General features: G+C 53.7%; 11 protein-coding genes across 11 annotated transcripts; 4 read left to right on the forward strand and 7 right to left on the reverse strand.

Annotated features, from left to right (window-relative positions):
- Window positions 1–157: 157 nt before the first annotated feature.
- On the reverse strand, window positions 158–1,360 carry BDP55DRAFT_548055 (LD-carboxypeptidase; the record flags this gene model as incomplete). Its single annotated transcript, XM_060568806.1, has 1 exon — window positions 158–1,360. The coding sequence occupies one exon, from the start codon at window positions 1,358–1,360 to the stop codon at window positions 158–160; it is 1,203 nt and encodes a 400-aa protein (XP_060431928.1).
- Window positions 1,361–2,661: 1,301 nt separating this feature from the next.
- BDP55DRAFT_629840 (uncharacterized protein) lies at window positions 2,662–3,610 on the reverse strand (the record flags this gene model as incomplete). Its single annotated transcript, XM_060572071.1, has 2 exons — window positions 2,662–3,328; window positions 3,387–3,610. The coding sequence occupies 2 exons, from the start codon at window positions 3,608–3,610 to the stop codon at window positions 2,662–2,664; spliced, it is 891 nt and encodes a 296-aa protein (XP_060431929.1).
- A 580-nt stretch (window positions 3,611–4,190) lies between these two features.
- On the forward strand, window positions 4,191–5,876 carry BDP55DRAFT_657232 (nucleotide-diphospho-sugar transferase). Its single transcript, XM_060574400.1, has one exon. The coding sequence runs from the start codon at window positions 4,210–4,212 to the stop codon at window positions 5,707–5,709; it is 1,500 nt and encodes a 499-aa protein (XP_060431930.1). The 5' UTR covers window positions 4,191–4,209; the 3' UTR covers window positions 5,710–5,876.
- Window positions 5,877–6,262: 386 nt separating this feature from the next.
- Window positions 6,263–7,448, forward strand: BDP55DRAFT_629842 (uncharacterized protein; the record flags this gene model as incomplete). The annotated part of the gene is made up of 4 exons (XM_060572072.1): window positions 6,263–6,295; window positions 6,337–6,371; window positions 6,444–6,567; window positions 6,630–7,448. The coding sequence occupies 4 exons, from the start codon at window positions 6,263–6,265 to the stop codon at window positions 7,446–7,448; spliced, it is 1,011 nt and encodes a 336-aa protein (XP_060431931.1).
- Window positions 7,449–7,791: 343 nt separating this feature from the next.
- On the reverse strand, window positions 7,792–8,211 carry BDP55DRAFT_726622 (uncharacterized protein; the record flags this gene model as incomplete). Its single annotated transcript, XM_060579173.1, has 2 exons — window positions 7,792–7,901; window positions 7,998–8,211. 2 exons carry the CDS (start codon window positions 8,209–8,211, stop codon window positions 7,792–7,794), a joined length of 324 nt encoding a protein of 107 aa, XP_060431932.1.
- BDP55DRAFT_657235 (uncharacterized protein) lies at window positions 7,998–8,776 on the forward strand. Its single transcript, XM_060574401.1, has one exon. It carries the CDS (start codon window positions 8,371–8,373, stop codon window positions 8,740–8,742), a length of 372 nt encoding a protein of 123 aa, XP_060431933.1. The 5' UTR covers window positions 7,998–8,370; the 3' UTR covers window positions 8,743–8,776.
- Window positions 8,777–9,910: 1,134 nt separating this feature from the next.
- Window positions 9,911–11,966, reverse strand: BDP55DRAFT_629844 (carboxylesterase; the record flags this gene model as incomplete). The annotated part of the gene is made up of 6 exons (XM_060572073.1): window positions 9,911–10,225; window positions 10,310–10,439; window positions 10,462–11,122; window positions 11,175–11,475; window positions 11,526–11,741; window positions 11,790–11,966. 6 exons carry the CDS (start codon window positions 11,964–11,966, stop codon window positions 9,911–9,913), a joined length of 1,800 nt encoding a protein of 599 aa, XP_060431934.1.
- A 2,955-nt stretch (window positions 11,967–14,921) lies between these two features.
- BDP55DRAFT_692374 (homeobox domain-containing protein) lies at window positions 14,922–16,804 on the reverse strand (the record flags this gene model as incomplete). Its single annotated transcript, XM_060577109.1, has 2 exons — window positions 14,922–16,451; window positions 16,505–16,804. 2 exons carry the CDS (start codon window positions 16,802–16,804, stop codon window positions 14,922–14,924), a joined length of 1,830 nt encoding a protein of 609 aa, XP_060431935.1.
- A 1,495-nt stretch (window positions 16,805–18,299) lies between these two features.
- On the reverse strand, window positions 18,300–19,761 carry BDP55DRAFT_657251 (uncharacterized protein). The gene has a single exon (XM_060574402.1). The coding sequence runs from the start codon at window positions 19,275–19,277 to the stop codon at window positions 18,606–18,608; it is 672 nt and encodes a 223-aa protein (XP_060431936.1). The 5' UTR covers window positions 19,278–19,761; the 3' UTR covers window positions 18,300–18,605.
- Window positions 19,762–19,772: 11 nt separating this feature from the next.
- BDP55DRAFT_766640 (uncharacterized protein) lies at window positions 19,773–22,118 on the reverse strand (the record flags this gene model as incomplete). The annotated part of the gene is made up of 3 exons (XM_060580970.1): window positions 21,683–22,118; window positions 21,467–21,593; window positions 19,773–19,807 (listed from the first exon to the last, which is right to left on the reverse strand). The coding sequence occupies exons 1-3, from the start codon at window positions 22,037–22,039 to the stop codon at window positions 19,773–19,775; spliced, it is 519 nt and encodes a 172-aa protein (XP_060431937.1). The 5' UTR covers window positions 22,040–22,118.
- Window positions 22,119–25,253: 3,135 nt separating this feature from the next.
- Window positions 25,254–26,230, forward strand: BDP55DRAFT_62300 (uncharacterized protein). Its single transcript, XM_060571378.1, has one exon. The coding sequence runs from the start codon at window positions 25,456–25,458 to the stop codon at window positions 26,119–26,121; it is 666 nt and encodes a 221-aa protein (XP_060431938.1). The 5' UTR covers window positions 25,254–25,455; the 3' UTR covers window positions 26,122–26,230.
- The last annotated feature ends 170 nt before the right edge of the window (window positions 26,231–26,400 follow it).

A 26,400-nucleotide genomic window follows, 5' to 3' on the forward strand; every position in this document is an offset into this window, starting at 1 on the left:
CATGACATACACGAACCTGAATGGGACACAAATGGGAAGTTGAACACGAGTATGGCTAGGAGAGCTATCGTAAAACATGTAATACAAATAATACCCAAAGGCTAGTTTACCCAGCCGTCTATACGTCATGAAGCGTTCTTTGTGCCCGAAGTGGCTTCTAGACCACCACAGCCTCCGTGATGGAAAACTCGTCCTTTTCCGAGTCCAACACCGCCAACGCGTCCATCGGCAGCGTCACGATGGGCGCGGTGTGTCCAATGTCGACATTCATCAAGATTGGGAAGGTGCTGCTCGCTCCCAAGCGGCCCTGACATAAGAGCCCCTGTATCACGGCCGCGTACTCGGCCCTCTCCCGCTCCGTGTTGTACCCGTAGGCTCGGCCGACGACGAGCCCGGCAATCTCGTCGAATACACCACGCGCCGCCAGGTCCGCGAAAGCGGACCGGATCCTGCCGAGAGGGTTTCCTTTGGTCATGTCCGCCTCAGCTGTCGCAGACTCGAGGAACATGATTTTGCCCTTCCAGGAGGGGGGGGATATGGGCGCGATGCCTTGGATGCGGGCTACGACTGTTAGGCAGCCGCCGAAGAGGCGGCCTTCTGTGCGGGGCGCCTTTCGGAGCCAGGTCCACGGTGGTGAGGGGAGGAGGGTTCGGGGCGTGGTTGAGGTGCGGGTTTGGGGGGAGAGGAAGTAGGGTGGTACGATGGGGGCGTAGAAGGATGAGCGGGGGATTGGAATGGAGGTTGTGGCTGGGGTGCTCAGAGTCCGGAGGAGGTGAGCTAGGTGGAAGTCTTGGAGGTATCCGTCGTCTTCTGGCTTATTTTGCTCCGTGTGGTTGCGGGAGAAGTCGAACGAGGAGACGGAGGCGGGCGTGGCGGTGACGGCCTCGCCTAGTTCCGAGACGGCGCATGGGCCGTAAAACGTGCGGAGGCCGGTGAGGGCACGGAGGGACCAGTGGAGGACCGTGATGTCGGAGTAGCCCACGAATATCTTGGGGTTCTCTCTGATGAGCTGCTGGAGGGACGAGTCTGCGGCGAGGTGGGGGATGAGTTCTGTTGCTGTGGAGCCGCCGACGGTGCAGAGGATCATGTCGATTGTGGGGTCAGCGAAGGCGGCGCGGAGCTCGGCGAGGCGGTTGCGGATGCTGGCGGGGATGTGGGCGCCGGAGGAGAGGACGGGGTCGAGGTCTTCGTCTGTAGGGGAGAAGATTGTTGTGATTGTGTAGCCTAGGGATGTGAGGAGGGTTTGGGCGCGGGCGAGGGATGTTGGGACGAGGGTGTTTACGCGGAAGGAGGGGGATATGAGGGCTATTTTCGCGTTGGGGGGGAGGGATTTTGGGATTAAGGGCGGTGGGAAGGACATTTTTGAGGTGGTTTGTTGTTTTTATTGGGAGTTTGGGTTGGGTTCTCGTGATGATTGGGCCTGGTGTAAGTGAAGTTGAGCGTTGATGGTGTGAGGTGTAGTGAAGCTTGAAGCCAGAAGCCAACGGTAGATGCGCGGCTTTTATACAGTCCCGGTAATGGGGCAGTCTAGCTTCGTTCGGATCAGATGAACGTGGCAATAACGTACACCAGCGCGATTGCACTCGGCTTTTGATGGTGATTCACAATCTTACAGGCCAAAAGATGCGGTCAACGTTGCGATATTCGGTATGATTCTCAGGGACACGCACTAGCTTACGAGGAATTCGCTTGAGGTTGAGCACGCACCTATCACGCAATAAAGTGCTGGCTCCTGAAAGAGACATAGGAAAGCAGGGGTGAAGTGGAGAGGAGACATGAGGTAGTCGTCCGAACTCACGTCAGCACATGCTCCGGCCCCGAGAGGGGAAGGTGGTTACGAATTTGAACCCCACCTCGGCCCGGGGTTGTGTTGCCGGTCGGCCGATGGCTCCGGAAGTGGGGTCTTTCGGCCGGCATGTGGAAGGTAGTGAATGTAAGACCCGAAGTTCTCTTCCGAACCCAAGGTGTTTTGATGAATTCTTGTCTATTGTGGGACTTTTGTAAGTTTTCTGTCTGTCTTCACGTTAGGTTAATTGCAGCGGTACCAACCATGAGGGTCTACGGAGAGTACTGCGGCTCATAGGCAAGACTCTTGGTTGTTTCCATCACGGTGAAAACATCGATCCAGTTTACTAAGGCATAGACATAATAAATTGTAGCCTCCTCACCCCAGGAGGCCTCACTTGTGATTGTCCCCAAGGTGGGTGGTGGGACATGACGTTGAAGCTTCAAGGTCATTGACCCTTTCAACCCCATCAGCCATCGCACACGGATACAACAACTCTAAGAGTCATGTTGTAAACTCTCATGAGGAATTTTCGTAGTCACTCGGTGTAAAAGATGAAGCAACTGTTGTGAGAAGTGGATAGCCGTTGTTGGCCACTAATATAAGGCTCGCGTCTCTTAAACTCAATTGCAGATGACCACACCCATTGAAGGAAACATCAGGTACCCTTTGTGATAGAAGGCTTGACTTACATGATCAATCAACCTGTCAGTGAGGACTTCGTAGCTCCACAAGAGAGAACGAAGCCGTTTCCAGCCTTAATGTCACAATGATGTTGCGTCTAGGATCCTACCAACCTTAAGCTCAGTGCTCATGAACTCTACACGTTCCCCCGGCAAACGGCAACCGACGTCTCCAAGATTCAGCTACAAAAGTTAGACATCGTCAGTTGCAAGCTTGCGATGCCCGTACTTCTGCCTTCCGCGCCAAGTCCTGGCAACCCGCATAGCCCCGAAAACAAAAGCAACAGCAACAGCACTGCCACAGAGAACGGCCCATTTTGACGGCCAACTCCAGAGGTTACCCAGACTCCTTCCAGGTCCGCACATTCCTGTAAACATTGTCTTCTCATACAGAGGACATTCCTCGTTAACCACGAGAGACTCGCCCGGGTAGGGGAATTTCACGCAGCTGCCCTTATTCTGGGTCCAGCAGCCGTTGCCGTTATTCGCCTCGAACACGAGGGGCGCCTGGTCAAATTTTGCCGCCCGCTCCTCTTCGGGGACGTCTACGTTCGTCTCCTGTCCCAGAACCACTATCGGAGCGCAGTTCATAAACATTTCCGGGACGCTCCAGCGACCGTACCAGGTCCATGCCATGACGGCCGGTCCCACGGGCAACCAGTCCGGGACGGTGAAGTTGTAGAGGCTGGGCAGCACGACCGTGGGCGAGTCTCCGTAGTTGACCTCGGTGAGATTCCGGATCGGGCAGCCGCCCTCGATGGAGTTGATGACTCTCCATTGGCTCTTCCTTGTGGGCTTGAGATCCCGAGTTACTGAGATTTGACACGAGCCGCCGCCGTGGGAAGCGCCTCCCATGGCCCTATGTAAGTCGTTAACACGCTTACACCAGAAGCAGCTGGTCCAAATGGTTGACTTACTGCAAGTATTGCTTTGAGCCTCTTTCCCAGATGTTGGATACGCCGGACCAATCGTAATCCACTTCGCCCTTACATGGCCAGTCTGAGCCATCGTTGGCAACTGGTCCATTGTCCCGGAGTTGACTTGGAAAAGGAATGGGATTCTGCATAAGCGTGTGGCTATCCACTCCAGCCGAAAAAAGAAGCAGACATGCCATCAGACTTGTTGTAATTGATTGGGCCATATTGTGTAGGGGTTTGTCCAACAGATTATTTGGACTAGAGAGAGAAAAGAAAACTACTTGTCTCGATCAAGTCAAGACCTCCATGCTGGCCATGACTACATAAGGTAAAGAACGGACAATCAGACACCGGAGTCCGGAACGTACGCTCTATCCAGATAAAACTCTTGGCTGGCGCCGTAGAAAAGTCAGTTGCCATCGTTTCAAAAACGCGGTTCTAGATCACCTCAGCGCAGCATTACGCAGCGTCCCGCTCACACCGCCGTCGACTTCAGCAAAAGCAGATGGCGGTGAAATGATCCAACGATTCATGTTGTCGCATCTAAGGGTCTGGCCAGTTCGTCATAGCATCCCTGATCACCTGCATGCCAGGTCATGTTTCCACTATTTGTCGATCAAGGGTGGCAACCGATACTGAGGGGACATCAGAGGGGTCCAGATTCACGGGGTCCCCGCTTCGGAAGACTTCCTAAAGTGGACGACGTTTTCCGCAGTGTAGAGACGCGAAATGTCAAGACTTTGAAAGCTGCTGTTGAAAGTGTCAAATATCGCGAGGTTGAAGTCTGTCTTCTGCGCTGCGCAAGGCAACTCACACAGCGAGGATGACGGCCTCGTGTTTTCGGACGACCATCGGCCGCCTGGTTGCGTTGGGCACGATTCTTACGTTTGTGACTTTTCAGTATATTGCAGTCAAGTCGAAGTCTCAACTGAGCTTCTACGAACTTATCCTACAACTCAGTTCTTGCATCCTACTTTGTAACTTTTTAGTCGTCGTTGCGCGCTGGGCAGTTTATGAACCCATCCAGGGGCTCAAGAACAATGACAGCCTACCATATGTCAACGTCATCATTCCCGCATACAACGAGTCTGAGTTCGTGAGAAACTCGATATCCTCCGTGTTATCCTCAGACTATCCCAGAGAAAAGGTTCACATAATTGTCGTTGATGACGGCTCGACGGATGATACCTGGTCTCACATACAACACGCACTTCCAGCGAAATCTTCGGCTCTACATACAACAATCCGGCACGAGATCAACCGTGGAAAACGCCAGGCTATGGTCACAGCCTTTGAAATGGCCAAGAGCGAGATACTCGTAACTCTGGACTCCGATACCATTCTCGAGAAGCATACTCTCCGGAATTTAGTCAGCCCCTTCGTTCTAGACAGCGACGTCGGAGGTGTCGCCGGGCACCTCTCCGTCTTCAACATCCAGTCTCAAGGATGGGATAGCTTCATCCCTCGTATTCTTGACTGTCTCTTTGAACAAAACGGCAACATCCCGCGAGCGGCGCAGTCGAAGCACGGGTTCATCACCATTCTCCCAGGCGCCATCTCCGCATTCCGGAGAGACGCCATCCTCCCACATACCAAGGCTCTCGTGGACACGAGGTTCCTCGGGCGGCCGATGAGACATGGCGAAGACGTGCAGCTCACGATGGAACTTTTGCGTGATGGCTGGCGTCTCAAGTACCAGAGCAATGCCGTTGGATACACCGTCGCGCCCGAGACGTTTCTGAAGGCTTTCCTCATGTACGTTCGCTGGGAGAGGAGCAACCATACCTATTGGGTGCTCGGGCTTGTTCGGTTAGCCTTTCGCGATGCGGCGAGATTCTGCACACAATGCTTTGCTGGACCGTGTCCGAGCGAGCCGGAGCTGCTGCCTCGGGACTTGGAGAAACAAGGGAGCGAAAGAAGGACGATTTCCCGGAAGCCGGATTATCATCCCTTGCTGATGATTTTCTGTGCGGGATTTGCCAACTTTTCGTACCTGAGTATTGTGATCTTGTGGCTACGGGGCTTTTACTTCTCTCCATGGGTTACAGTCATGAATCTGGGTTGTCTCATCGTGTTCGCCACTTGGTTCAGTACCCTGTTGTTGGCAGATGCCCTTCATGAGAGCGAAAGTAGCATGGCCGTCGAAGGAGACGTCAAAGAGTCAGACGAGACTTTGGTACTAAGAAGCGAAGGCTCGTATTCGAGACTGAGAAAGAAGTTGCAGTACTCTTGTTTCTCCACAGTTGCCAACTTCACGTTTGTTTGTTGGGCCTCTGTTATTGGGTTGCTCACACTGAGGAGTCAGAGTTGGTTAACAAGGTGATGGTATCTGCGGTAATGGATGCGACTTCTTAGATAGTATTACCAATCAATGTGCGCTCAGGCTACTTTCTGGAAGAGAGGCTGCGGAAAAGAGCAGAGCCTTTCTCTTGGACCCGAAAGAGGAAAGAAGCCGATGAAGCAGATAACACACCCCGCCACTTAGTCTCCAAGTAAAGCAGCGGAGTCGAAAGACAGAATCAGAAAGTTTTGGCGCCCATTCCCCCCTGCGATTTCGCCATCAACTTGCGGCATCCCCGTGTACGAGACTATCGTATGGAGTAGTCTGCCACAAGCCAAGCTGAATATGCAAGTGACAGCTCGGGTTCTCCCTCTTTACGGCAGGTATTGGCAAGCACGTCGGGGGCCCAGCCACCGGCGTGGCAACGGACGTTGCATTGGACCCCTTGACCAGGATCCATAAGCTTATACGATGTGGCCAGTGATAGTCTCATTTCCATCATCTTCAGCGCTTGCTTCATCTATTTAGAGTTTCGGGCCGACAGAAAGAGGGGGGACGTGGCTAAGCGATACTGCCGCGTGGGATGCAACACGACATGGCGAGGAACGGAGAAGATTACAAAACACGTGTGAGCTGGGATCAATTGCTGCTGCTTGGGTAATATTACAGATATTCTGCCGTGCGATTATGCCGAAGGGATGGGGGTAAGAGGCGGGAAGGGAACGGAGCAGCCCGCCTCTGAGGCCTCGTGCTCCATGGCAATTTTCTTTTTGCAGAGTTCGCGAGTGTCCGTTGCTTCATAAGTCTCAACCTTTTCAAAAGCGCATCTGGGTTAAGGCATATACTAAGATGAGTCCTCGTATCTTGTCAAAACACGGCCAAGTCATCCGAAAATGTACCGTAAGTCGCATAGCCTCTCGAGTCCTCAACCGGGAGCAACACAAACCTAACATGATCCAAAGGTTCCGGGCACAGTAGCATTTACATTCGATGACGACTCGTGGACCGAAAAGGATGACATACTGTCGCTATTTTCACAGCGAAATGCACAAGCTTCCTTCTTTCTAAGGAGCACCCCATGGACCACAGATGTAATAAAAGACAACGGCGGTGAATCCGGGATACAGAAGCTGCACGATAATGGGCATCTGATTGGACTCGGCACCTCGAGTCGTCGCCATCACAGCGACGCGGAACAACAGGACCTTCTCAAGGCCCGCCAGAAGGTTTCCATAGTCTTGGGGACCTCTTCCACCTCTGACGGCCTTCGACCGCAGTACATTTGGTCGTCCCCGAGCGATTGCACAGTACGAAACGGCTGTGTTGAAAAGTTGACGATAAATGGTCAGCGACTGGTACTTTGGGACGCTGAACCCGCGGACATGGGTAACAACACGGAGACTACGCTTCTCCTTGACAGAGTACAAGCGGCAGATCCTAAACGAGATTCTTTTCTCGTTCCGATACGAGGGCTTCGGAAGGAGAATCACCACGGTATAAGTGATCTACTAGATGGGTTCCTACAAAAGGGCTTCCGTCCAGTTACAGTAGGAGACTGTACAAATGACCCAAAACACTTCTGGTACTTAGATCACTTGGGACATCCTGCGACAGGCTTGGAATTTGGGCATGACGTAGAAGCAACCGGCACGTTTCTCAGTCAAATTCGATGGGGCGGATTACTGGCCGTAATTTTCTTGGAGTTGATGGCCCTGTCTTGCCTTTTCTGGGCTGTTTGTCGATATAGAAAGATCAAGTCACACCAACGCATAGTTCAATGACGACACATGATGATTAAGTCAAGGGAGAAAACAGGTACCAAAAGATGTCAACATATCTCATGAATCAGACTTACACGGGGCGATCTCACAAGAAGCGGACCGCAACCCGTGAAGCGATGCGAAGACACACGAGGCAAACTGGCTACTTCCTCCTCTGGACATATGTTGGTTCACCAAGTTTTGACTACTGAACACCTAGCACATGGGATTGTGATTAAGTAACGGCTTCTCGTGTGTGCGAAGTCTACATGCCCTTCACTCTAATGCCATAAGAAAGTATCCCTTCTCTCATCTCCTTCCGAGGTCAAGGCTCTGTTACAATTGTCCCATCTCCTGTAACCGCTCACTCACACTCAACACGAACGGACCAAACTCCCTTCAAAGTGTGGCACTGCCTGGTGCTGAAGGCAGTAACCGCACTGCCCCTGCAGTTTCCGTTGTTGTATCCTCTCACTAACATCCAGTAGTCAGATCATGTTCTTTCTCTCTTTTTGCTTCTGGGAAAAATAATGGGTCGTTGGAGGATCGAGGGGCTGGTCTTATTCTTACTCTTGCACTTGGTGTCATAGTCAATGACCTTCATGCCCCAGTCGGTGCTGTAGAGGGCGTGACATTCATTTGCATTCCAGTCCAGGTTGCCGCCGCCGGACGAGGAGCAGTCCGTCTTGCCGTACTTCTTGACTCTCATATCGTAGGCCGCGACGGCGGGGGCGAAGATGGCGCAGGCCGTGGTGGCTGCGGTGAGGATGTTAGTGATGAGCATCTTGGAACTTGGTTGTTGAAAGATGATGGTGAGTTGAGTTTGGGGCTTTGACTGTTGATCTGAAGAAGCTTGTTGTGAGTTGGTGAGAGAGAGATTGTGAAATGAAGGAAAGAGGACGTGTTTATATATCCCAGAGGCTTGTAAGACTAGACCCTTGTTATGCGTACTTCACCCTTCGTCTCGTATGGAAACGTGAGCCTGTGGATACTTCAAAAGTTCATGATAGCTGGATCAAAAGTTCCTCACTGTCACTTCTCGTACATACTCAGCCCTTTCCAGCCCTGCCTAAGCCCTGCCTACATTGTCTCTCCCCCTTCCTCGCCGAGAAAGGGAATTGACAACTCGAACTCGTTAGGTAACAGCATCCCCAAGGCATCGTCAAGCGAAACGGCTCAGCAGAGACATTGTAAGCGCCAAGAAGCACTGCAGCTCCAGTTCATGACATTCTCCAATTCGAGGTTCCAATTTATTCCTTGGCAATGTGAGACGACGAGAGACACCTGCTTCCTGCCTTGCCGAGGTTGTCTCTAAAGAAGATGGAGTTGACACAATTGGTCTAGAAGTGATAGGGCTGGGTTATTTAGACTTTTGGCCAGTGGGGCTAAGGATTCCGCCGGGCATATGGGGGGGGCGGAAGGAATGGGTAACTTTGTGATAAAAAGTCGAATCCTTCCGGTGGTGTGGGTATTCCACGAAAAGACCGAGGAGACAATGTAGTCCGGTCAATGGTCAACATAACTCATATCAATTGAGAAAGCATCATGTTTGTATCCAAACTATCAGAGCTGGGCCTCTGAAGCACCTATCCATCTACTGCTGTCAATTTGTCCCGCACACTCCTGCCCCTCCGTCGATTATATCAACAAGAAATGGCAATTCCCATCAAAGGAGCGAGGAAATACGACTTCGTGTTGATGCAGAATTCATTTTAGCATCATGCACAATCCCATCCCCTCCCCCCAGATCTCCAAGGATCGACCCGAGCCGCCTTCGCCCGGGTAGTGTGGCACGACTAGGGGGCCTAGGGCTATGACAGGGGGGGGGGGAAGCCTCATATGATGAAAAGTGGGCGACATCAGCCCACGATATTATTCTGTGTAAATGACAAGTGGTAAACGGGGCAGGATTCAACATCACATACATGTATGTAAGTAAGTACAAGTCTTGATGTCGATTATTAATTTCGTCGGGCAACCTCGAGGGCATAGCCGCGGTTCTAACAACGTTTGGCTCCTCCAACCAACCACGTATAACTCTCGGGCGAGAAACTCCACCTGCTGCTCGCTTATAGCGGGACTCAAGAGACTCTTGACTTGATAGTGTTGCATTGAAACTGAATATAGTCTTTAGGTGTCGTTGGTCACTCATATACGCCGCAAAAGTCATGGTTAGTCTACGCGCAGTTGAGATGATCGGAGGATTGAAAGGATCATACAGCCCGTTCCTTCCGGTGCAGGATATCAGGACTTATTCCCCGTGGAAGTAGTCCCAGGCCTCTCTTTCAAGCCTAGGTTGTTTGGTTGGTTGTCGCGACTTTGAAGTGGTAACTCTTGTATAGTATGTACTTATAGTACGTACGTATATGTACTGGTCAAATGGCCTATATGCATACCGCCGGGCGAATAAGGTTCGAAGATGTTTACGCAGTAGGTAACTTATCCAACGCGTACCCAACGCGCCGTGCGAGACGAGACGAAACTTAGTTCCCAAAGATGTCGAGCCCGTGCTCAATCATCCAGCTCATACCTTCTACCCGCCAGTCGTCCGTCTCCAACACTGTGCCGTTGAGGCCAAATACCACGTCGCTGCCAGATGCACCACCGTCCGTCGAATACGCAGGCCACTCACCCAGGCCCGGAGCACCATTAGGATCGAGGGAGACGAAGAAGTTAACCCACGCCGCGGACATTGTCTTTGACAGCGCGGTGGCCTTCTCAGTGTAGGCCGTGTCGTTTCCTCCAAAAGGATTTATGTCATAGCCAAGGCCATTAAGGTTGTTGAATACGAATGCGACCTGGGTGGGGGTTAGTCTTTGCACAACGGCCGATGGGTTCATGAATCACGCCGTGAATCGCCACGTCGCACGCAACAAACTTACCTCCTGGAAGTGAGTCGCGCCAATGAACTCTGGCACTCCATTCACAGTAACGTCGAAGCGGTACGCGTAGGACGGCACGCCGTTTTGGGACCATATGATGTTGGCACGGCGGCGTAGGAAACCAAAGAACCTATCCGAAAGTCAGCGTGTACATGCTATGCGAAGGAGGGTCATTGGGACATAGGTACATGTCTCCGAAGAAAGCCCCGCCGCGTCTCTGCTGCAGACCGCGAGCTACGGCAATTTCCTCGCCGGGCTGGATGATATGTGGCCACGTCTGCAAGCTCGGGATGCCAACAGCCTGGTCATCGGGGTACAGAGCTAATGCCTCGTCAACAAGCTCCTCGATGCTTTGGCCTGTAGTCTCCTCGACATCGGGGGCCATGATGCTGCGTACGGCCCACGCCATGTCCTCATCAGTGTTGATCGGCCCACCGTTCGGGCCCCTTCCCTGGCCGAATGCAGAACCTTCGTCAGAGTTGGATCCGATCAAAACGGGAACCTTTACAAAGTCTCCGCGTTCGAGTTGCGACGTCGCAAAGTCTGCGAGAAAGTCGCCATCCTTCATGGGGATGAAGCTGAAGGGAGACGTAGTCGCGTTCAGCACAGCGTTGAACTCATCCAAAGGTGCTGTACGCAGGCACTCTATCGACTCCTGGGTGCCGACAGTGGAGGCGCAGGTGGAAATGTTGCCGACGAAGAGGTCGTAGTTGCTCTGGTAGGAAGTGGAGTTGAAGCCGCCGACCATACGGGGAATGAGTCCTCCGAAGCCGGATTCCGCAGCCGCGCCCCTGAAAAGGCCGTCGTCGCGTCCTTGATGGTGTCAGTTGCAGATACACCTCGTATGCGTATGATGGCGACTTACCGTTGTATGCCAGCACTTGCCCAGCGACACTTTCAGCACCTGAACTTTCACCAAAGATAACGACCTTGTCGGCGGCACCACCGAAGCTGGCAATGTTTTCGTTGACCCAATGCAGAGCCAGGCGTTGATCTCTGAAGCCCAAGTTGGTCGCGCCAGCATCAAGGGCCTCCTTGCCACCCGGGAAGCCAAAGACGGACAGACGATAGTTCAAGCTGACCGCAACGAGGGGAGTCCCTTGCTTGACGCTGTTCTCGACAATGAAGGAGAGGTTGTAACGCCTATCCGCTGATCCGCCCATATACTTCGCCCTGTCAGCAGTGGTTCTCGCGAGGGTCCGGCGAAGGAACATACCAGACCGCCTCCATGGATCCACACAGCTACGGGAAGCTGCGCGTCGGGAGCCACGCCGGCTGGGCGAACAACATTGAGATACAGACAGTCTTCCGAAGACTCATAGCCGATCATGTCAGATCCGTATCCGATGCAATGCTTTGGGTACTCCGTGGCTGTATGGGTGCCGTCCCATGTTGAGTCTAGGCCTTGGGCGATGCGGAATCGTTCAGGAGTCTAGAATGGTCAGCATGTCGTCATCAACAAAAGGTTAAAGCCACATACCTTGGCGTATGGCATTCCAAGGAAAAAGTCCTGGTCATACTCTGCGCTGTGAATGCCTGCGTACGAGCCATTCTTCACACTGACAACGGGGCCGTTGTCCCTACAGCGGATAGCGGCGGACCACACCGGCGCGGAAAGGTACAGCGCCGTGGCGAGGAAGTACACAAAGAAAGCCATTCTCTTCAGAAGCTGATATCGATCCGGTTGAGATCTGGATGTCGACAAAAGGGGAGTTTGGTCATTAGGGACTTTGGAACCCTCTTTATACCGCGACCTCTTCATGTCGGATGGCATCGTCTACTAAGGTACTATGCCCTCGCATCCCATTAGTAAAGAATGGCCACGAGATTTCGTTCGACAAGGGTGGACGGCAGTCAGAAACTGGGGTCTATCGGACCGACACCATTCGCTTCGCTACATGGCGAGGGGAATAGCTAACGGAGATCGAATGAGGGACGTTCGCATGGTTGCCGGCCCTCCGTCATCGCCCCAGGTAAGTAACCAAGGCGTGAGGCACTGCTGGCGCCGCGCGCCCGACGCCCTACGCCCGAGGCGAGTTGACGGCCCAGGACTTTTCGTTGTCCAGAGGCGGGACAACTCCGGGAACTTACTCCTCTCCGCATGGAAAACGCAGATATGAAGGGGGTGATCGCACCAGAAATGGCCTAGCAACTCCCCATCGGGTGGTAATGATGCCCTCTTTCGGAGTCGCTACCAGGGCCATAGCCGCGTGGGTAGCAGTGGATGCCGGCTGTAGTGCACGGCAGAAGAAATCCAGTCGATTGTCGACGTGACAGAAAGCCGGTGGAGGTTGATGCGGGGAGCGGGGGGGGGGGGGGGGGGATGGATGGAATCTGGGGTGTCCCCGGGACAAGACGAAGAGCGAGATTGGCAGATTCAGGGGTGGATGGGAATGTTGAATGGACGAACCTCCACCTTGGCTTACCTTGATTGGACTTAGCTCGGGGTTCTCGATGTCTCCGATAACAACCAAGTCCGAGTAGGTCGGTACCTTGGTCTTTGCACAAGGGGCGCGAGGGGGAAAGCTGTTCCAGCGTTCCAGCGTTCCAGCGGCAGACGGAATGCGGAATGCGGAGGGCTGAATGTGTGTGTGTGAGTGTGTGTGTCTTGTTCTCAACGTGGTATTCGGGGCGGGTAAGCTTAGCCAAAACGTGGTTTTTGGAGCTTGATCTTAGTGTGTCCGCGTGCCAGTCGCAGAGACTGACTGGAATGCGAGTCTTGCCCGCATTCCTCGGACCACGTGGTCGAACAAAGAGCGAGCTGAGGAATGTAGGTATATGAAGTCAAAACGAAGCCATGTCTTTGTTCGGAGAAAAGAAGAAGATGTCGAAGAAAGACGTTGCAGATCTGATGCATTCCTGCACCGACCGCATTGATGGGAAGTTTGACAAGTTTCTTTCCCCACACGAACCGCTTTCCCCAAACCCAATCCCGAGGGACCTTCCTCGCAAAGTGAACGCTCGGGCGCCATTGGCTCAATTGACTTTCGGAAGAGTGGGGCCAATGTTCTTCAATGGAACTCTGCTGCGACTTCACCTCACCTCAAGTCAACGTCATACGCGCTTAATCGCAGCCTTGAGACTCTTGAAATACATCTGAAGTGTATGATGAGATACATTAGAAGCTATGACTGTGGTACATATGAAAATACATCATTGTAAGATGTCTGGCCCTCATGAAGCATAGCAGTAGGCAGGTCTCCAACGTACTCAGACTCATAATAAGATGCACGTCACTTGAGTGAGGTGATGTAAGAAAGAAGGGCGAATCATACATTTGACTGCATTTGTCTGCCGTGATTCTGGCGTGGTCGCGGTTATTCCTTACCTACAGTCGGCGTGTATTCACCCAAGTAACGTGACCTGCCGTTGCCGCGGGTTGCCCAGTCCCAAAAAAGTAAACAACACCACGCTGGGCATCGCGAAGTCATCTTTGTATGCTGCATTTACCTTCACCACCCGCAGCTCACCTCCAAATGCCCATTTGACACAAGGGAGTCATTCTTTGGCAATGTATCTATCAAGTGAATGAAATTGACCAAAGTACGATATGGTCAAAAACGCAAAAGTTCAGCACTCGAACTTGCGAGGTTCGAGCACCTATGAAACCATCACTATCAGGGCAGTTCTGTCTCAAGATTCAAGTTTCTACCAGCTAGACTACAACCCGCTCGGCTACTGCGGCTCTCAACGCCCGTCGACGCTCTGTGACCCACCGCGTCCGGTGGGCGAAAGAACGGGAACGCTTGACCCCTTATATACCACATGATGCTGATGGGAAGGCACGATGTCCTCGGTGTGGGTGGAGCTACACCGGGCAAGCGATTCCATCTCATGTTCGACCGACATGGTGAACGGGTGGCCCGGTGGACTGTGTGGCAAATACTTTTTGATTTTGGCCTCCTAAGCTCCTAAAGGTGAAGTTCGGCGTCTCTTACCCAAGCTGAGGTAGATCACTGCGGAAGATGAACGCCCTATCCCATCCTTCCTACCATCCGGTTCCATCTATCCGAGCCCATTTCCCATCCTGCACCTCCAACTTTGGTGTCCATATGTGCTGACCTGCTCTGCGAGGGTCGTGTTCTTCCCCTCACGCCGCCGCGAACCTCAAGAGGTTGAGGCATATTCCAACCCAACGCGGCTGAGACGCGCGTACCTCGAACCCTCCCGCCACCTGTCCTGTGCTTCCGATGGGGTATCCAGGTCCCTTTTTTCCTCCCCCCTCTCCAGCCACAAACAGCGCCGCCGCCAGCAGGACATAAGCCGTATGTATATCATTACATTAGGTAAAGAGATTTGTTTCTTTGGTGTATGCAGTAGGTATCATGATAAAGGAAATCGTTGCTGCAGACGAGAGAGATAAAACAACTAAGGAAATAGGGGACCCGTGTAGTCCAAGTACAAGGTAGTCCCGGTGCAGCGCCAATGGCCCAATGGTGTAAAGCAAATCGCTGTATGTACAAAGAAAAACAACGCAGTAGAGAACCTTGGGAGTTGTACAGCGCCGAGTATACATGAGCAAGTTTTTGACTGCTATGTGATGACAGATACCCCCCTCGAAACTTTACTAGGAAAGACCGGGTTTGAGTTCAGCCACATTCCGGACGGCACCTCATTCTCCATGGAAATCTTGAGCAGTCATGTTGGTGAACTGAAACTGTCTTGACCGTGATTGCTCAGGTGACGGCTTGACTGAGACGGAAGATGCATCCGACCAGTTGTACTCGGTGTTGCCACCGCCGTACGATGAGTAGAATGCCGGTCCCATGTTGCTGGGAGGGAACGAGGGTGTGACCGGCTGGCTTGCGCACCCGTGTGCAACGTAGCTGGGTACGCTCGACGACATGTTGGGGAACTCCTGGTCGAAGCTTCCGAAGCTGGGTGTCGAGAGCGGCTCGTCAGAAACGTTGTAGTCGAACGCGGGAAACAGGGAGTTCGGCATGGTCGTCATCATGCCGGGGGTGTCCGGCGGGGTCCTCATGGTAGGGTCCATGGCATACTGCGGTACTGTCAGGTTGTTTTGCATGCTGTAGCTCTTGTCCTCCTCGGCAGAGGACATTGATGAGACAGTGGTCTCACGCAGAGCTTGTTGACTGGGGACGATTGGTGTGTTTGGGGTTGGTGGCGCCGCTGGGCTTCGTGATATCGGCGACCTTGAGGCCATATGCAAGATGAGGTTCTCCTGGTTAGGACCAAAGCACATTGGCGATCTCGGACCTGAACCGGCGGGCTTCTGGATTCCCCTCGGGAAGTTTCCTGTCGCAGATGCAACGCGGCGCATCGGGCTAGGTGCCTCCATGCGTCTAGGCATCTCAATCCCGGTCTTCGGACCCGAGAAGTTGTAAGACTGGCTCCGCACGCAACTAACGAGTGCAGCGGGTCTCTTGGAGTTTCTTCTGCTAGCTATGTCGATGGTTGAACCGGACTTGAATCGGAAGTCTGGCGTGGAGATTTCGGGAGGGGAACGGGACATCGACTGGGGAGAGAATTGGTCGAACCTGTCGAGATCCTCGCTCTGCATTTGCTCCTGCTTAACGTTGATCGGAATTGGGCTAGTCATGTCGGTAGCCAGGCCGTGCGGGAAAGAAGCAAATGACTCGTCCATGTCGCTTGCGCTCAGGTGGTAAGACGAGAACGAAGAGGCACTTGTTGACTCGGGAAGCTGTGTCGTCAAGTACTGGCTGGGAATCGAAAGAGTCAAGTGGTTAGGTGTTTGGTGGATGAGCTCTGAAGGCATAGATGCGGAGAAATCGCAGGGTGTTTGTTCGGGATAGAATTGGTCGGGGCCAAGAGTGTAGCCAATGTTAAGATCCTGGTGCTGGAAAGAGTTGGATGAGTCGGGCGAGGCGTATTCTGATTCCGGCTCTTGTGTTACGACCTGTGGCTGTTCATACGTTGGCTCAGGGGTTTGAGTGCCCTCCGAGGGTGATGCTTCGCTGATAGACGACGCGTCGGTTGATACGTGAACGGGCGGGAATGGAGCCGCGGACGGGCGAAGATCGTCGTCGTGGTCGTGGAAGGACTCCTTGATGGTCTCGGAGCTAATGGACGTTTCGGTAGCCTGCTCAGACTTGCGGCGAGCCTCATTTTCCTGCGTCCTCTTCTCTTGCTTCGCCTTTGCTCGCCGATTTTGGAACCAGTTCTATAACCTGTCAGTGGATGCATGTCAAGAGACCAGGCTGAAGGGCAACGTACATTAATCCTCGCAATATCCACTCTCATCTCCTCGGCGAGCTGCTTCTTCAAGCTGCTGTTAGGTTTGTTGTTCTTCTGGAATTCCCTCTCAAGCTTGTCGACCTCGTCCTTGGCAAGTCTCGGTTTGGATTCAGTAGCCTTTCCACCAGTTGCAGGAAACAGGCCCCGGCTCATCATTGCCTGTTGCTGTCGTAACATTTCCATGTAGTCATTCTGATGGTAAAGAGGGGCTCCGGGGAAAGGAGTGCTGAAGCCATAATCGTATGCTGTCGCAGTCTGGTAGTTTGGGTAGAACGCCATGGCTGCTGATGTGACAAAGTTGTCCAAGCTCGAGAGTAAACCGTTCAACGGGGGCTCGGTGGTTAACACGATGGCGATGGTAACGAATGTGTGCAGAGCGAGTGCAGAACCAGTATGGCAACGGGGATAGGCATGCGTATTATGTTCCCGGCGATGTCTAGAGGCCGCAGGATCAAGTCACCAGACTAGAGATTGAGTGAAAGAGTGACTGAGGTAAGAGGGCTGAAAGCCTGGTGATATTAAGAGAGATGTGAAGAGAGAACGTGGGTGTGAGAGGCGCGGGAATCGGAACAGCAGATCGAGGGGAGCTTGTCTGCTTTTAGATCGAATGGGGAACGACAAGCGGGATGAGGAAGGGTCAGGCAGGGCCGCGCAGAGGCGAGACAGCAAGGTCTGCTCAAGTCCTCCAAGGTCTTGAGGGCGAGATAGTCGATCTGTCTAGGCAAGGGCCTGTAGGCGCACAGACGAGGCTTGACGAGAGAGAAAGGGCACAAAAAACAATGACAGGAGGAGTGGGAAGAAGGAGTGACGGGAGAGGAGGGGGGTGAGAGGCGGAAGATGTATTGATGTGTCTTGTCGACCCATCATCACAGAGCGAGCGCAGAGGAGCGTGTGCGTGTGCAAGCCGACGTGGGTGTAAGTCGCGCGGTACTGTGTAGGTAGGCGCTGGGGTGGCGGCAGGGCATGGGCGAGCAGCAAGAGGGGGGGGGCCTCTCTCGTCGTCCACCGGGTACCCCCCTTGGCAGCGAGAAGATCATATTTGGGTGGAGGTATCGGGAGACCAAGGGAGCAAGGGGGTCAACTCTCTTGACTCTCGGGCCCTGGGAGGGAAGAGAAAGGGGAGGTCAAGGAGGGTCTCTAGGGGCCAGGGCAGGGCAGACAAGTCAAGCCAGCAAAGCTAAGGTAAGGTAAGGTAAGCAAAGCAGCGGAGGGACAGGATATGACAGGGCTCGAGCCGCGGCCAGTTGTGCATAAGGCACAGACTGTGTATCCATAAACTGTGCTGAGCTATGCAGGTAGACCCAGACTTTGGCCCTTGAGGACGAGGATGAGGTGCCGCCGGAGAAGCGGACGTGGCCGGCGGAGCGAGGGGAGAAGCAGGCTGTGAGGGTGAGAGTTAAAGTGAGAGGAGAGCCGACGTGTGGATGAGGGTGTGTCCATGTCAGCACAGCGCCAGCGCGAGTGAGAAAGAGAGGGGGAGGAAACTACATTGTCGAGGATGGATTTGAGTGACATTGGGGGATTTGTGCAGTGAGCAGCGGCATCCATCAGCAGCTGGGCTCCTCCTAGTGTCCGACTCCAGCTTTGGAGTATGAGTGAGTGCGTGAGTGCGTGAGTGCGTGAGTGAGTGTGAGGGCGAGGACATAGGACGGACAGGAGCAGGGTGGGAGGATGGTTGCACCCACCTGAGCGAACCTGAATTGAGAGTGAACCCTTCACATCCACCGGGCATCCACACGTCCCATTCGCAACCCATCCCATCTCATCCCACACCCCCTGGTTCAAAATCCTGGTCCCCCGGCCCCAGCGTCTGTCCCGACCCCTGGTCCATGAAGCGTCTTTGCGTCCCTGGGTTTGGACGACGCCCCCATGTCAGTTGGTGCCACACTAAAAACTTTGGACTCGACTCCCCTGCTCTGGGCTGAAGATAGGCCCGGCAGGCGTGGACTTGGACGTGTATCCGTCGACTACGCGGGCGAGGCCTCTCGGTGATGAACGATGACACTCGGCAAGGCCTGGGAGTTTGTACCGTCCGTGACAAGACCAACTACAACTGACAGACTGAATGACAGGGCGGTGACTAACCGCCAAAGGGACGAGAGCGAGACATTGCAGAATGACAAGTCAATGCGCCGCCTATCGTGGGAGCACTCCAAAGAACAGTAGGACTGAGCCAGCGTAGAAAACGAGATGAGCATGGCATGACTAAGTAATCGGGCGGTGGTTTGGAGCAGAGAGACGGCACTTTGACAGGTAGACGGACAATATCCCGTCGGCTTCGAAGGGGCTCTCGAAAAAGTGGCGAGAATGTGACCGAAAGGGACAGGCAGTGTATCGGCTTGACTCGACTCAACCCGACGGCGGAGGGGGTAACGACGAAAGGGCAGTTGAGGAGGTGGTTCAGGTTGTGGAGGGCAGATTTGCAGAACCGAAGACGACGAGACAGGCGGGGCAGGTCAAGCCGAACAGTTACGACGATCCCAATGGCATCATCTGATCCGAACAGGCGAGGATAGCTGAAGTCTGTGCTGCGTCGGTGAGCAAGTACTACTCTCAGTACTGTGTGAGTACGAAGAGTGCGTGTACGTCTTGTCGATTGTCTGTGAGGGGACGGGCAAAGATGAAATGAAGCATAGGAAGAAACTTCGGATGAGCTTGCACCAAACACAAGCAGCAGGGTTGGCGGTTTATGCCGCTGCGGCGTGTAATTTGCCGCGTTGCACTTGCGCAGACAGCAGACGCTACTTTCCATTGTACACTGGTGCTACTGGGCTGTGGAAGAAGCGTTTGTTGGAGCTAAAACGATAGAATAGAGCGCAGAGAGGGGCAAGAATGTTTTGTACGGAGTAGAGGGGGACGGGCGGACGGCTTAGTTAGTTGCCGGGGCGAGTTGACAAGTCCGGCTCTTGCTTAGTGCTCACTAGACGATTGGTAAGATGAGAGTTGGCGCGATGCTCCAGAGCCTAAGGACTCAAGAAGTACGAAGTAGAGACTCCCTCCCCTTTTCTTACATTGGTCTCCGCAGCTATCGGTCAAGTGGTGATGAGTTTTTTTTTTGTGGCAGTGGCCAAGACGGCATGCAAACAAGAGAGTGAGTGAGAAAGGAAGAGAGTGAGTGAACAAAAAGTGAGATGAGGCCGCAAAGGTGCGTCAAGGTACGAACACAACGTACTTGCGGATGGCTGAGTGTAAGGTAAGGTACCCAAGTACTCCGTACCGCAGTAAGGTAAAGTAAGGTAGTAATTAATTACGAGGACGCATAGATCATGGTGATATCCGTTCCTATCTTATGTCAGCACTTTCCACGCCAGGTACACGTGTTGGTCGGGATGGTGGAAAAGATACCTGAGACTTGTCTTCTGCCTTAGGTAATTCAAATGTCAGAGCATCATGTTGGAAGCTCAGGTCATGTGGTTTGTCTTCAGGGCAAGGTACCTGTAAGTGGGTACCTACCTCACGCAGACAAGGTATCTTCACTCCACTTGGAGCTTTCCTCCCCCACCTCCATCCCCCTTGGTCAACTGCACCTCACTCTGCCTGTCCCTGCGCCCACCTCCACCGACAGGCCAGACAGTGTGGCATTGATTGACACGACCAAGCATCACACGGACCATTTGGATAAGCAGGACGAGAGGCCGACCAGAGAGACACAGAGACTGTCTGATTGCACCCACTATCCGCCGTGTCCGGTCGAGAGACAGTGTTCAAGACTGTGCGGGCTATCCTCCGATCGCCTACTTTTCTCCCAACCGTCAACTACATTGACTGTCGACAAGGCGAGGGCCTCACTCTCTTCCTTCCTAGCCTTGCTCCAACTCCAAGGGGGAAAGAAGACTGAGGGAGAGGAGACTTACATCAAGGGACGTACGGGATCCATCAATAGTCCACAAGATTGATCCATCAGCCCATACGACATGACACGAGAACACGCGCTTGCTATGATCTCGTCTTGTTGGAGTTGTCTCGTTCCGCTTCAGCTCAGCTGTGCCGGCGGCCTGCCTCTCTCTTGCACTGGAAGCAGAAAAAAACACACGGACTCGTCAACGCATCTCGTACTGAGCTCCCCGGAAGCCTGTGCAACAACGCAAAGTGCAAGCTACGAGTGCCAGAGAAAGGGAATCCCTTCCAGAGCAACGTCGACGGCAAGGTTCAGGTGCACTTGCCGCAGAATTGCGGCCCCACTGAAGAAAGTGTGGCAGGTCGAACTTATCAAAGTACACTTGCCGCATTTCACAGTCCCGACTCCCAACATGGAAATCGACCATCCGAAAGGAATGGAAGCTACGGGCTAATGCTATTTTCCTACGGATACGGATACCTTGCAGTCGGATTTCAGCTTCAGAGCTTGCTTACACCGCAACCCGTACCACGGCACTTCAAGAACCACCAACCCTGCACCTTTCCAAACAGATGGGATGCTGGCCCAAAATACAGAGTGCACCGCAGTACACTCCGGATATACACCATGATAACGCTCTTTGACAATTCTTGCTCCCTCGAGTTTCGAACGACAAGTTCATGCGTTCGTGTTGGTCGTTCCGGTCGACCTCATTCCTCTTGAGCTTGGGCCGTCACGTCACTCGCCATCATCATTTCTGCAAAATGAACCACCCCAGTCGGCGGCTTCTTAGCCTTCTGGCAACCTACAGACGGACTGCCTTTTCAGCAATCCGAGCAGCCTCACCACCGCTCGATCCTTGTTGTCACTGCCGCTGCCCCCTCTACTACCCACACGGATCGACAGCCTGCTTTCTTCTTCCTCGCCGCAAATGGCGGCTTTGCGGTATCCGGCTCTACCTATCCTTGGCCTCCCCACGGGCTCGCGCTTGGTCTGCGGCTTGCTCTGAAGCCCGCGATGGTGGACAATTACGTCGCTCTCTGTCTCGGGTCGCTGTAAATCTCCATCTGCCTTGGACATGCAGAGTATCCGTACAGACGTACTTGTCAGGCCGCCCTGTGTAGGATAATCGCAGGTCTCAGTCGGCTGCCAGCCGTCCACGTCGTCGTCGTCGTCGACATCTTGGTCCGAGGTCGACGGGCTATCACCGATCGCCAGGTACGGTACTGACTAGAGCCATGTCACAGCAACACATGCCCAGAGCGCCACTGCGACCTCAGTCCACGTCCACTCAGCCGTCCACTTCCCGCCCGCGTTACGACGGCACTCAAAGCACCAAAGTAAAACCACGACACCGGAACAGAATACACCAACCATATTTCGCCAACTGAGCAATCCTCGCATGCCGTCCCAAATTGGTTCGGCCAGCCTGTCAACTCATCCTGTCCAATCCAAGCCCATCTAGTGTAATCACATCCGTTGGAACCTGAGCACTGCTTGTGCATATCTGACACCCGGAGCGCCTGGACAATGCCTCCCGCATAATCATCAGAGAGACAGACGGCAGTCGCCGTCAGTCGCGCCTCTCTCTTGCCTGCTCTCAGCAGCCTGCTAGCTGTGAGGATACATGACTGCCCATGTTGCCACGCGACAAATGGAGCAACCATTGCGACCATTTCCGGCCGCTGAGGCCCGCCGCTGCGCAGACCGACAGTCGCTTTTATCTGCCTTTTGCTGCTCCAAAGCCGGGCCTGGACAAAAGGAGAGCAGAGACGGCGATGAATTGGGACGAGTGACTTTGGGGCCCCTCCTCTTCACTGACCCTTTCCGACATCTGCCCCGGTCAGACTGCCAGAACAGGCCGCTGCGATTCGTGGGTGCAAGCGGCCCCTGTCAGTCATGCTGCTGTCGCCTGCCCCTTGAGCCCGGCCGCGCTAACGCAGCTCAACAACGCCAAAATCGCGTCGGTTTTTTTTTTCTTTTTCTTCCTTCTTGGGCTCACCGGGGACTGGAGGCTTTTGCAGCACGCCGCTCGCTGTGATCAACTGACAGGATGGTGGGGTGCCTTGCTGTCCCACGCTTTCCCGATTCTGCTCAGCGACTCCCAAAACGCAACGCTGAGATGCAAGTCTTGGGCAGCCACTGCAGCTGCCGCATCGTCAACCTCGAAAGGAGAATTGTCTGGCAGTCACTTTGGGTTGGTCTGGCTGTGGAGATCACCACCACCTCCGTTGCCGTAAAACTACCAGTACCAAAGGGGCAACTTCATCACCACCTGGCGTTACCATACCCATCCATCCATACAGAGTACAGCATCTCAAATAGCCCAGACATGTGGCCGAAGACGCCCAGGGCAGACGCCGGTCCCCTTACTCCAGGTACCAGCCGCTGTTCCCGCAGACTAGCATAATGGGCCCCCACCCGTTTTCCGCTCGTCTCACTCGGCAACGCGTTGGTTCGCCAGGTCGCCGAACCTTGACGAGTTAACAATGGGCGAGCCGCAAGTCTATTCCTTTTCGGGCTGAGATCTTGAGGAGGAGAGACAACTCACCTCAACGCTGTTGACTTGTAACTGGGAGCCACCGGTCTACCGCTGCTGCACAACAAAGGGGACGCAATGCACTGATGTGGCTGTCTGGCCAAAGCAACTTTCACCGGCAGGCATACATAGATTTCCACGTCAGTTCTGTGTGTAGTATCCGTACAAAATGTGCGGAGTAGCGATACGGATACGCAAGTTCGCACTGTCTTCCATGACCCGTCGTTTCTCTCGAGAGCTGGACTGCCTGCTTGTGAGCTTCGGCGGAAAGGATTTGTGGGTGGGCCTGTCAGAACTCCAAAAGACAGGGCAAGGACGCTCCGCGGTATGAAGAGCTGACATCCATGCTGTATCCGTACGGGTCAAGGAGACATCGGCCCATCAACTAACTTGGAGCCTGGCGGAGACTCGTCGTGTGGTGTACCTCGTACCGCATTTTCGGCGTTAACTTAGTATTGCCTTGTTGCCTCTTGCGAGGTACTGCTGGCGGATTATGGTTGGAATGCGTTGTACGAATACTCCTCACTCTGTATACCTACGACTTGTCTCGACCTACAGCGGAACACTTTTCTTCTTCCCCGCGAACCAGGCGACACACACATTGGACGCTGTTTAGAATCACAACGACCGACAGACCCATGTCCTTACGTTGGTGAGAGAGCGAAATGGGCTGAAGAATCAGCCAATGGTTGTAGACTTGCAGCTTCAGCTCCCACTTCGCATGACTTTCGCCTACGAAATGCTTGGGTTGCCGGCTTGTTCAAAATTTGTTCTCGGCCGTACGAAACGGAAAGGAGCAGTGTCAGGCGTGGTTCCATCACGACGCAGCTGCAGCAGTGGACCAATATGCTCTTGGAACTCGGGAATGGCACAAAACTTCCAACTCAGCAGTCACGTAATGAACCAAGCCTTTGGGAATGTAGAAGGCGCCTCTTGTGCACAGTTGAAGCAATCGCCAAGGGGGTCCCTCGTCGTCGATCCTAAGCCAGCAGTAGCCCGGACAAGGCCGCGAGATCGAAGGCCCAGCCAGCGAGGCCGGGGGAGCGGGCAACGGCTTTCATTCCATATTTAGATGTAGCGTCTTTACGCTACGGGAAGTTTTCCCTCGAAGATTTCCGCGGCTTTGGTCTGAAGCTAGCCGGGTTTCATTTCTCGTCGAAGAGTCATGGTCCCTTGACAATTCGTGGTTCGATTGGGTCTTCTAACCTATTAGTAACCAGACGTTGGGAATATATCCTCGTTCGGGGCGGCGACCCTTTCTCCAGATTGCTCGACAGCAGTGACTAGGTCCTCATTCGAGCCGACACCGCCGCAGGACCGCCGCAGGGTTGCAAGCGGCGAAGACACGCGAGCTACTATTCCTGGAGCTTGTCGTCTCGCAACATGGGCATAGGAAGTCTGCGATGCTCACGAAATTCGTGTGCCGGGGGCATATCACTGTGTACTCCGTAGAACGATATCAAGTCCACTCACGAAGCTTCCTAGCCACTCGGAAGCGATATGGACTTGATTCAAGAGTTGCTTTCGGAAACCTCCGTTGCCTTGAACTTGGCCATCGAGGAATCTCAATACCGAGCATGGATATTTAGCCTGACCGCGATGCTGCGATTTCCCTCCTTGACAGCCCAGACGGCGTAATCTGAAGTCACATCGCGCTTCCCAAGCATCTATCCAAGAAGCGGCTGATCCCAGGTGTCCCAGACCGAGTACCAGAGCGCAGACGTGCGGTTGGCCACTTCCGACTGGGTGACAGTGCTAAGTCAAACGAGGCGTGCAAACCCAGGCCCGCCTCAAGCCTCGTTCGTGGGATTTTCTTAAGATGTGCATGTTATAGGACCCCCCTTGCCTAGAAACAATCGACCTGGGGGATCAGTTATGCAGTACGCGCATATCAGAACGCCGCATCTCCTCACATCGCCATGTCAGGAAACGAGGCCATGGCTATCAGCTAGACTTGAAATGTCGCCGTCATTGCGCAGATTGTTGAGTGTGATCGGGCTTCAGCCCACCTATCGCCCATTTCAGCCTGCGCTGCCCAACTATCTTGGCTCATTATCCCTGGGCATGTTCGCCATGGTACTCTGTATGGCGATCAGCCGGGAATCTTGGATGGCAGATTGGGCGTTCATCTCTTGCTCGATACAGTCTGACACTGTCCGGGAGAGAACTTCCCCGGAAAGGCGAGGCGCCTCTTTCTGTCGATCTCTGGAGCTCGTCTGTGGCAATCACCAAGTCATCATCGCCGTTTCCCTTCAACCTGTCATTATGTAGGGAATGTGATGCCTGCGTTACTTTCGTACCATGATTTGGGACCGAGGCAGTAATTACATGAACGCAGGACGCTTGGATATGGTTCAGCTGCTCTGCACCCCCCTCAAATCGTGCAAAGATTCGGTGCGGGCGAATTGGATTTATTCGGGCCGCCAACCGTGCCAAGCCAGCAGACAGCAATGACCAAAAGTCTCACAATTCCTCGTCACGCCTGACAACTTGGACGTTCCAGGCCATACTCTCATCGAGAACTTCTCCTACGTCCTTGTCGGCTTGGCCTCCATGGGCCTAGATTGTGCAGACAACGAAGTCCGGAAGTCGGGGTGCACTGCAATACAGAGCCAGAACATACACGCGGCAGCACACCTAGCCAGACTATGGTGTGGGGGCGTCTCCGGACCATCGCTCATCCGTGGGCGTTGTAACCTCATCACTGAAGCCGCTTCGCGATCCTCTGAGGTGGGGCCGCTGCCAGCCCCGAGACATCGTTGGCCATCTTTGATGTCTAACCAATGCTGCACATGCGGAGGCTGGTATTCGCGAGATGCGATTGGCGGCAGGAGGCGACAGAAGCAAGGCAATGCAGATTGCAGCTTGGAAGACAGTATCTCTTGTCCTCAGCAAAGCCTTTTCAGCAAGGTCGCTACAATTCATTCGCCTTCAGTATCAAGGGATGCACAGTTCTGCGAAGAGCTGAGGACCCAGAATGTTCCCGAGCTGTCAATGTTTAGTGCACAGGGCAGAGTCAGTCCACGACGTTGCGCGAATTCACCAGACACGCCGCTTTTCAGCGTCCTTGAGGCAAGGCGGGACACGAAGACAACGGCGCCGAACTGTGTTTGGCGTTTCCTGGAGAGCGGAACGCTTGTAAAGCTAGCAAAGCGGCAAGAAGACGTTGTCTCACTTTGTCCCAGTTACTTGGCGCCTTTGTCCGTGCTGATTGGGTGACCTACGACTGTCAGTCTTAGTCTTTACTACAACACGCTTATCACGCATCACGTCGGCGTTTGACGAGCAGCTCTAGGCTCTAGCCTCTACTCCGTACTGCGAAGCAGTGCTCTCCTGACGTTGCGCTACGGCTAGAGCGATCTGAAGATCCAACCCTTGCTCGCTAATTCGGAAAGACTTGCTGGTGCAAATGTATTCACGTCAAATTGCCAAGTATAGATGGATCGGATCAGCATCGCCGGCCAGAGGTGTTGCACAAGTCTTTTTCTTTTCAGCATA

Source organism: Colletotrichum godetiae, assembly GCF_030913485.1.
Source record: "Colletotrichum godetiae strain CBS 193.32 chromosome Unknown BDP55scaffold_12, whole genome shotgun sequence".
Lineage (NCBI taxonomy): Eukaryota > Fungi > Ascomycota > Sordariomycetes > Glomerellales > Glomerellaceae > Colletotrichum > Colletotrichum godetiae.